The sequence below is a fragment of the Platichthys flesus genome, chromosome 21, assembly GCF_949316205.1.
Source record: "Platichthys flesus chromosome 21, fPlaFle2.1, whole genome shotgun sequence".
Classification (NCBI taxonomy): Eukaryota; Metazoa; Chordata; class Actinopteri; order Pleuronectiformes; family Pleuronectidae; genus Platichthys; species Platichthys flesus.
Window position 1 is genome coordinate 13,944,506 of NC_084965.1, and position 9,967 is coordinate 13,954,472.

The following is a 9,967-nucleotide window of genomic DNA, read 5'->3' on the forward strand; positions in this document are numbered from 1 at the left end:
CAGGATTAAAAAAACAACAACCTGGCATCCAGTTTCCGTGTGATTCTTCTACATTACCAAAGGTACAACAGTTCAGGTCTTACTTATTATTATAGATCTGGTCAGCTGTACAACAGCTTGAATTATGCCTGAATGATCCTTACATGACATGAACCTGACAGACCATAAAACAATGTGATTGTCAGTTTAAACATTAACTTTCAGGATGAGACTCTGGACAAATCCGACGCCTCACTCTGAGCACGTACAGTCGACAATATGAGCAGCTTTGGGCAGATCCTGAAGGAGATCGGAGAGTTTGGTTTATTTCAGAAGCGTTTAGCCGCTGCATTATGTATTCCCAGCATTTTCGTTGCTTTTGATGTGATTGGACAAGTGTTTACAGGCATGAACTTCCCTCATCACTGTGACACTGACTGGATCTTGGACCGAGGACCCAATCTGACTGTGGAGAGACAGATAAATCTCACCATCCCTGTGAACAAAGATGGAAAGTATGAGAGCTGTGAAATGTTCACCCCTGTGGATTGGGATTTGGAAAAGATTGAAGCATTTGGGATTAACACAACAACAGGATGCATACATGGATCAGATTACGAGACACCCAAAGGTGCCTCCAGCATCGTGACAGATGTAAGAGAAACTTGTTTACACTCCAGAACAAAACGATATATATATTACTTGTAATAATTAATTTAGAATAAGCTAGTGTGTGAAGTACTGTGCAAGATAGACAGACAGAATTATAATCATTTGGTAATGTAAAAATAATAAACTGATTTGTTATACCTATGCAATATTGGACAGACTACTACCATGCAGATTTAAAAACCTAAAAATCTCTGTATCTTGAGAAAGTTGATGATGGAGTCACCACAAAGTTCCAAGTTAACATTTCCACTTTTATACTATTTTCTGTTTTCAGTTTGATCTGGTGTGTGACAGGAGCAGTCTCATTGAGGTTTCACAGTCCATATACATGGCCGGTCTCCTGGTTGGAGCGTTGGTGTTTGGGCTGATGGCTGACAGGTACCATTCCAAATTGGAAATGAATTGCAAATGAAACCTGACTGGGGATTCAAACTTTTTCCGCGCTGTCTTTCGAGACCTGCTTGAAGATGTGCAGCTGAGATGGGAGAGTTCATGTTGGAAAATAATGTATAACTGTAACAGTCTGGCAATTTAGGTAATAATTGTCAGGCTAAATTCTGTAAGTTGTTTATGTGTGAGTTGTTTGCATGTTTGCACTCTGTGTTTCTGCTTCCTGCTTTATTTTGTAGTCTCTGTTCCTTGTGTGTTGTTTCTGTCTTCACTTCCTGTCGCTGATTTTCTTCCCCAGTCGTCATGTGTTACACCTGTGTTTAACTGCCCCTGCCTTCCCTCTGGGTATATAAGCCTCTGTCCTTCCCTCTGTCCTTGTCGGATTGTTCTTGTGCTCTTGCTTTTCTTGTTCTGGTTCCTCTTGTCGTTCTTGTCTGTGTTACATGGTGCTGTCCTTTCCTGCGTTCCTGCCCTGTCCTGATCTCCTGAGCCTCTTGTAAGCTTCCTTGTGTTTTTGTCCTCTTGTTCATGTCTTTCCAGTTTTTCCACTCTTTTAGTGTTTATTTTTGTGTTAAAATTAATTCAATATTAAATACTCTTTTTCTTAAATACCTCTGCTCCTGGGACCATCTACTTCCACATAACCGTAGAAATAACAGCTCTTTATTATTCTTTTTGTGTAGGTTTGGTCGACGCTTCGTGGTCCTCCTCTCGCTCCTTCAGCTACTGCTGTGTGGTGTCGCTGCTGCTTTCTCACCCAACATCTATGTCTACATCGTTATCAAATTCTTAAGTGGCATCTCAATTTCTGGCATCATTACTAATGCATTTGTCATAGGTGGGTACAATGTTAAAAACAGAAACTGAATGTCTTGAAACTTCAGAGTCACTAACACTAAAATCATTGTATTTTGTAATTTCTGGTACCTCTACCCCACAGGACCAGTCAAATACTTTTGAAAACTAAGAAATGGTGGCTTTAATCCACTGATCTGATGAACACCACATCTAAATTCTAAAAATCAATGTACAGGTAGACTGCATTAGTGCTGGTGTGCAAAGAGCAGTAATTTCTGAGGCGACTGTCTTAATCCTCAGAACACATGAAGATGTATGTATAAAATTGTTGTAATTGTTATGCAATAGTGCTTAAAAAGTGATACCATAGAGTGGTGTGCCTTTAGGCATTCATTATATTTGGTTATCAAATAAAATATAAAATATTAATATTTAAAATATTAATATTATATCATAACTTTAATAGGTCAAAGTTGTCTCGGGTCACCACCCTTCGAAGGAAGGGAAAAGATAGCAAATTTATTGATAAAGATCAGTCTCATTTAGATCTAGTTCAATTAGAAATCTCAATAACTTTAAAGATTATTCTTGACAGTATATAGGTTGGCAAAATGCACTTATGTAACATTAATTAAAGAACATTTGTGAAAGAAAACATTTATTATGAATATAATGAAGTATAAAAACTAGTGCTGTCAGTTTAATGCGTTATTAACGGCGTTAACGCAAACCCATTTTAACGCCGTTAATTTTTTTATGGCGAGATTAACCCAGAGCTGCCAACTCTCACGCTTTCGCCATGTGACAAGCTTTTGCATGTTGGTGGTTGACTAAGTCACAATAATTTTTTAAAACATCGTATCAGGCCGTCATGAAGTACAAGGAGCGGGCGAGTGTGTGTGTGTGTGTGCATCTGTGTGTGTTTGTGTGGTTCCAGATAGCACACCGTAGCCCCGCCCCCTGCCCCCGCGCACTCCCTCAGAGAGACACAGTGAGATCAGGGCTCAGTGACTGACTGATTCTTAACTATAGAAAGTAACAGTGAAAACACAGAGTTTCTCTGGTTTCAGCTGATCAGAGATCAGTGCCCCAGCTTCTTGATCAGAGCAGAAGCTGCAGTTGGTTTCTGTCGAGCTTCAGTATCTGTGTTCACCTCCAGTCTGACCTGCTCTTGCTTTTTGTTTTAATATTTCGCCAACTAAAATATATATATTTTTTTGTTGCTTGTCTGTTTGAGAGGCCTGACTGCTATTGTCACAGCAAACTTGAAAAAAAGAAAATATTAAGCCATGGTTTAACTGCACTATAGGCGGAGTCCTTGTTAACCTGAAATGTGCACTTTATAATTTTATTTTGTAGCGCCCTGTTTGGCAATGTTGTTTTTCAATAAAATAAAACATTTGCATAAAGCAAGCCAATCCACTTGTCCATGTTGATAGAGCATTAAAAAACACCAAAAATGATGGGGGAAAATAAATGAAGGGACATTTAGAATAGATACAAATTTGCGATTAATCGCGATTAATTTTGAGTTAGCTATGACATAAATATGATTAATCGCGATTAAATATTTTAATCTTTTGACAGCACTAATAAAAACCTAAATTACTAACAAACGTACTAACTAAAAAAAGATTTGTGTGTGAGTGTGTGTGCCTATGTAAGTCAGTGTGCTTCCAAAGATGGTGGCTTAATTAAAGCTCACACCTTCCTCAGCATGCTTTCAATTAGAAATCTATTTGCTATCCAAGATTATATAATGAACAGTGAAGGTCAAATTACTAAACAAACGTACTAACTAAACAATGATGTGTGTGTGTGTGTGAATGTAAATTAGGTTGCTTCCAAAAAATGGCTGGCCAAAGATCACACCTTCGTCAGCGTGCTTCAAAAAAATTGTGTTTTGGCCCACTAATGTTAACAGCCCCCCCACCCCTTCTTCTGAAGTGGGGGAGGAGATAAGTAAGGTGAAGACTATGCGTGTGTCTGTGTAGATGTTAAATCAGAGAATGCCAGAGTCAGAGAGACCTACAAAGGAAGCCTGTGAAGGGCCTAACTAACAATTACTTTCAAATAACTTATAACCACAATACCACAGCATATATCAAACATATAAACACACACAGAATCGAATAAGCTTAGTCTGGTATAATAATTAAGACCAGATTATGTTACAAGTACGAGGGAGAGGGAAAAGATGTTGCTGTCCAGTTTGCAATTCAGTGTTGTTGTGAAACCGGAAACTAGACTCCGGACGGGATGTAGTAAGCAGAACAATCACAAGCCTTGCGGGCTGCGTGAGGCTCGCGTCGTTTTGTCGTGTGGTTAGAAAAATTGGCGGACGCACGCAAGCCCGCAGAGGGCACGAAAGGGGCGTGTTGCATGTCTTGCGTGCATGTGTGCGTGCGTGCAACCCGACTATAATTTGGCCTTTAGCGGTTCTGTTGAGCTGTGATGCTCTTGCTTGTTGAATCTTACCTACAGGACATTGAGTCGCTGCTAGGAGTTTGGAAAAGCTTGATTTGAGAGGTTTCCTTGAGAAGATGAGTTGGAAAGCTGCACTTCTGACCTCCGGTTGTTGGTTGGGTAGGGAAGAAAGCTGGAGCAGCCCGGCCCACCCTTTGACGAATGCAGGAGAAGAGAGCTGGCCGCCTGCTGTCCTTGAAGAGTTGTGGGTGGATGGGAAGAGGGGAGAGTTGGAGGAGACCTTTCCTTATATTGGCCCGGTGACCCACAGGTCATGTGGCCAGAGTGACCAATAGGAGTTGAATTTTGTGGCTTCTCACACCAAAAGGAGCCTGTTGCCCCCTGGGAGACTGAGTTCCTTGGTTTTTCAGAACAATAGAACCTGTGGCATCTTGGGAGATTGAGTTCGCTCCAGACATGCGGCATGCTTGTTTCAAGTTTTGACCACACATGTAGGCCGTAGAGGAGGCCTTTGGTTTGCACAAAAAACATGGCCCAACATAATATATGTATTATATAAGTACAATGAAACAAACCCCTGGGACGTTTGTTTATCTATTCACCTGATCACTTTTAACTGAAAGTATGAGCAGTGTTTGAAGTGACATTGCAAAACATTGTTTCAGAAGTAAATGATAACTTGCACAAACACACACACACACACACACGTGCAAAAGAAGAATAAAATAGGAAATTGTGAATGATGCCTTTTCTGTCTCATCTGTCCTGCTCTGAAGGTGGTGAATGGAGTGATTCTTCCAAGTTTGCTCTCTGTACCATCATCTGCCACTCTACATTTCCTCTTGGACTGATGATGATGTCTGGCATTGCCTATCTAATCCGTGACTGGAGGATCCTGCAGCTGGTGCTTTTCTGCCCTCTTGTCCTTGTTCTGGGAATATTTTACTGGTCAGTTGCCCCACGTGCCACATTCAATACTTTTTTGTAAAAACAATAAAAGTATATAGTTTAGTTTGTGATCGTAGATCTATACGTCCACCAGGGTTCTTCCAGAGTCAGCTCGCTGGCTCCTCACCCAGGGCAAGAAGAAGGAGGCCATAAAGGAAATCTGCAGGGCAGCTAAGGTGAATGGGAGGAAGGTCCCAGAAGACCTGGTAGACAGGGTGAGCAGCCTCAAGCACAATGAAGCACAATAAAGTGAAGTAAATAGAGACTAACTGAAATATAAACCTTGATTCTTTAGCTGGAGGCTGCAGGAACATCCAAAAGAGGAAACATGTTGGACATCTTCAGGATCTCCTACCTGAGAAAACGTGCTCTTGTAATGAGTTTCCTCTGGTGAGAGTTATTTCAACCACAACCTGCCCATTGGCCTTATTTTAACTTTAAAGGGGACATATTATGCCCATTTTATGGCAAGTTGAAATGGTTCCTTGGGGTCTTAATGAAATGTCTGATCGTGGAGGGGCTACAGCTCTGGAGGCTAACAGTGCTGCAACTTTTGCGGCAAAATGCACTCAAAACCCCGGGTATGAGTTTATTTTAAAGCGAGCGATGGAGGCGGCAACGAGCTGCTGGTGACCGATACCGGTTTGTGCAGCTCGGGGTGCGTGGAGCAAATCTGTACGGGCCCCTCCACCTCCTCCTCCTCCGCTTCGCCGCCCGGGCATCGCAGGAGAGGCTGTCCGCTGAGCGAGCGCCCAAGCACCGGTACAATGCAGCCGGAGACCGGGGGGGTCCTGGAACACGTTTCGGTGCTATTTTCTAACAAAGCCCCACAAAAACTGCTGTGACACCGGGGGTGACACACACACGGAAGCTAGCGTTAGCTCGCTGCTGCTACCTGTAAACAAACACCAACACGTCCACCAGAAGCGAGCCACTGACATGGAGCCAGCAGCCCGAGGACATCACCCAGCAAGCAGGTGCTCGGGCTCCGCCAGATCCATGTCTCCTGTGGGGGGGGGGGGGGGGGGGGGGGGGGGGGGCTTATGCCATGTAGACTGACTCTGACGTCAATTCTGGTCGTAATCCCATTCAACGCACTCTGGCGTATAGTTTCTGACAGAGGAACCACAGCATGATAGACTTGCCAGATACCCAAATTAACGTGTAGAAGCACTACAAAAGTGTAATTTCATAATATGTCCCCTTTAGGGCTTCATGTTCAGATATTTCTGAAAACAACAAACAAGCACATAGTGAAATAGGTTATGATGATTGAAGAAGTGCAAAGTGCAGAAATACAGGAAAAAAATTAATGCAGAGTAGGGAATAAAGACTGCCACTGTTTCTACATAAATATCTACGATTAAGCTTAAATAAGCCTTAAGGCAAGCATTGGCTCTCCGACAAAATGCAAGGGCTTGAGTTCAATACTTTAACAAGTAATTATAGACCATAAAAAGTTGTCTGATGCTACTTAGGCTACATTGTAGGTTTAACAGTCATACCCAAATGGGAGAAGACCCTCGGGTAGACCCAGAACTTGCTGGAGGGATTACATATTCCACCTAGTTTGGGAATGATTCAGAATCCTCAGGGATAGCTGGGGAGTGACCTCCATGATCCTCGCACTCTTAAGTATGCAAAAAGTAAGATTGCAATTCATCGGCAGTTATGTGTTATAATAGCATATACAGATACTAAATGCATCTTATGATATGACCACTAGGGGTTTCAGTGAGCCCCCTTCAGCAACCCAGTGAACCGCTAATTCTAAAAAACAAAAATCGTTCTTGTGATCGCTGAAGACATGTCCCCCCCCTCCCCCCCTTTATAGGTTTGCAACTAGTCTGGTGTACTATGGACTGAGCCTGAATGTCAGCAACTTTGGTCTGGATATCTACCTCACGCAGTTCATCTTTGGTCTGGTAGAAGTTCCTGCACGTCTGGGCTCTTTACCACTCATCCAGCACTTTGGGAGGAGGATATGTCTAACTGGGGTCCTGATCTTTGCAGGTTGTGCTTGTCTTGGAATACTTGTGATCCCAAAAGGTAATGTGCTACATACAACAGTCCGGAACACAAAACTGACCTGATAATGTATTTAAATGCGTGTGAACTGTGTTTATCCTTTAGATCTTCCTCAAGTCGTAACAGCCATCGCTGTTCTTGGAAAATTTGCAGCAACTGCCTCTTTCTCCATAGTCTATGTTTACACGGCAGAACTATACCCAACTGTTGTTAGGTAGGTATTATCCCAAATGTAAAATTTCCATTCGGTAATAAGTCATTTTGGCAAACAGTTCCTCTTTTACTTATATTACTTGAGATAGCCAATGAGCCCATTATGTTTAATTGTAGGCAGAATGGTGTAGGTCTGAACGCCATGTGTGCTCGTGTTGCGGGAATCCTCGCTCCACTGGTCAGACTCCTGGACGTGTACCATTACACCATCCCCTTGCTAATATACGGCACCATCCCCATTACTGCTGGAGGTTTCTGTTTACTACTGCCTGAAACCTGCAATGTTGAACTGCAGGACCACACTGAACCAAGGTGTGTTGTTGAACCTTTTATCAACAAAATACTTATTTTTCTTTGAACAAGACCCAAAGTAATCATGTGTAATAATGCTAATGTTTTCAATTTCAGGGAACCTGAGAATGGAGCTGCTGAGATTTTATGTAATTCAGAAAAGAGCACAAAATTGTAATTCACATGAGAAATACTGATTTCAGAGTTTATAATATCAGGAACTGTAGAGTATTTCCACTTAACTGATACAGTAGTAACAGTAATGTGTTAGATCAATCTTGATCAGCTGACCAAAATAATCTCATGTTCTAAACCAACAACTGCCCCTAATTGATAGTACCTTACTGAACCTTTCATTATCATCAGGTTATGTTCCACAGTCATTCAAACTAGCTGTAATCAAAGCCCTTCTCATAATTTCCGCCCTGGACCTGGAGGTTTTAGCCAACTACAGCCCAATATCCAACCTCCCCTTCCTGTCTAAAATCCTTGAAAAAGTTGAAGCCAATCAGCTGTGTGAGTTTCTCCAGGAAAATAATGTATATGAAAAGAATTAATCCTACAGAGACTACAACAGTTAATTAGCAAATTAATCTTGAGTGTGTGCGCACCAAAGTTAACCAAGGTGTTCTACAGGGCTCTTCCCTCGGCCCAATTTTATTCTCATTGTATAAGCTTCCACTAGAAAAATTATCAGGACACACTCGGTAAATTTCCACTGCTATGCGGATGACACCCAATTATACTTGTCATTAAAACCGGAACAAAGTAATCAATTAACTTAACTCCAAGCATGTCTCAAGGACTTAAAAACCTGGATGACCCACAATTTTCCGTCTCACCGGCAGAGGAGGTGGTCTCGCGATAATTCACCGCGAGACCTGGAAGGTTTTGCCTGTCACTGTGCCAGTGTTCCAGTCATTTGAATCTGTCGCTCTACAATTGAATGGACCCACTCCAACTGTCTTAGTCAACATTTACCGTCCACCTAAACCTAATAAGGATTTCATTGATGAATTCACCACATTTCTCACCCACATCTGCTCACTCTCATTCAATATAATTGTTCTGGGTGATCTCAATATTCGCATGGACAACATTAACAATGCTTTCACTAAGGAGTTCACTTCTTGCCTGGACAGTTTTGGCCTCCAACAATATATTGATTTCCCTACCCACTCTAAAGGTCATATTTTGGACTTGGTCTGTTGCTCAGGTGCCACTCCTTTTAACTGTTCTGCTGTCGATCTCCCCATCTCTGATCACATGCTTGTTTCTCTTAAATTGACTCTAAAACTATCCAAAACCAGGTTATGTCCTTCCGTAACATAAAAAAACATTAATTTAGCTGATTTCAGAACAGGCATTGACAATTTCCCCACCATCAGTCACCCATGCACCCTGGATCATCTGGTTTCTCTCTACAATAATGGTCTCCAAACTCTGCTGAACTCACTTGCTCCCCTCAAAACTCGGACTGTCTCATTCACCCACCCTGCCCCTTGGTTCTCCTCTCACCTACGTCAGCTGAAAGCCAAAGGACGTCAGCTGGAGCGGCTTTCCAGAAGATCTGGACTCACTATCCACAAACAGATGTATCATGCCCACATCATCAAATACAAAGACGCCCTCTCCTCAGCCAAATCCCAACACTTTACAGAAAAAATCACTGCTGGTGCTGGGAACACAAGGGCCCTGTTCTAAGTGGTAAACCACACACTGCGCCCCCCAGATTCCCTTCCCCCCTACTTCTACTCCACTGACCACTGTAACGCCCTGATGTAATTTTTTAATACAAAAATAGGTACTATCCACCAGCAACTGACCCCTCTCATGTCTAGTTGTCCACCCCCTCTAGTTCTCCACTCCCCCCTCTCTGTACCACTTTCATGCTTCCAACTCCCCTCTCCCGCCGAATTATCAGATGCCATACGGAAATCAAATCATCCACCTGCCAACTTGACCCCCTGCCATCCTCCCTGGTTATAGCCTCCCTCCCCTCTCTACTGCCCCTGATAACTGCCATTATCCATTCTTCCATGACCTCTGGTTTTGTCCCATCTTCTCTTAAATCTGCTGCAGTGACACAGACGCTGAAAAAACCTGATTCAGACCCCAACAACTTCAATAACCTTCGTCCCATCTCCAAACTGCCATTTCTCTAAAAAATCCTGGAAAAGGAAATGGCATCACAGGTCCACGCTCATCTCTCCAACAATAA

General features: G+C 42.5%; 1 protein-coding gene across 1 annotated transcript; it reads left to right on the forward strand.

Moving 5' to 3' along the window:
- The first annotated feature begins 255 nt into the window (after nucleotides 1–255).
- LOC133932394 (solute carrier family 22 member 13-like) lies at nucleotides 256–8,301 on the forward strand. The gene is made up of 10 exons (XM_062379060.1): nucleotides 256–633; nucleotides 926–1,029; nucleotides 1,725–1,879; nucleotides 5,043–5,214; nucleotides 5,309–5,429; nucleotides 5,510–5,604; nucleotides 7,049–7,263; nucleotides 7,348–7,456; nucleotides 7,573–7,767; nucleotides 7,864–8,301. Exons 1-10 carry the CDS (start codon nucleotides 259–261, stop codon nucleotides 7,922–7,924), a joined length of 1,602 nt encoding a protein of 533 aa, XP_062235044.1. The 5' UTR covers nucleotides 256–258; the 3' UTR covers nucleotides 7,925–8,301.
- The last annotated feature ends 1,666 nt before the right edge of the window (nucleotides 8,302–9,967 follow it).

Excerpts from the sequence above, each read along its gene's own strand:
- LOC133932394 (XM_062379060.1), top strand. The coding sequence starts at position 259 with ATGAGCAGCTTTGGGCAGATCCTGAAGGAGATCGGAGAGTTTGGTTTA. Across the intron at positions 1,880-5,042 it reads TACTAATGCATTTGTCATAG|GTGGTGAATGGAGTGATTCT; the intron begins GTGGGTACAATG and ends CCTGCTCTGAAG. Across the intron at positions 5,215-5,308 it reads GTTCTGGGAATATTTTACTG|GGTTCTTCCAGAGTCAGCTC; the intron begins GTCAGTTGCCCC and ends TACGTCCACCAG.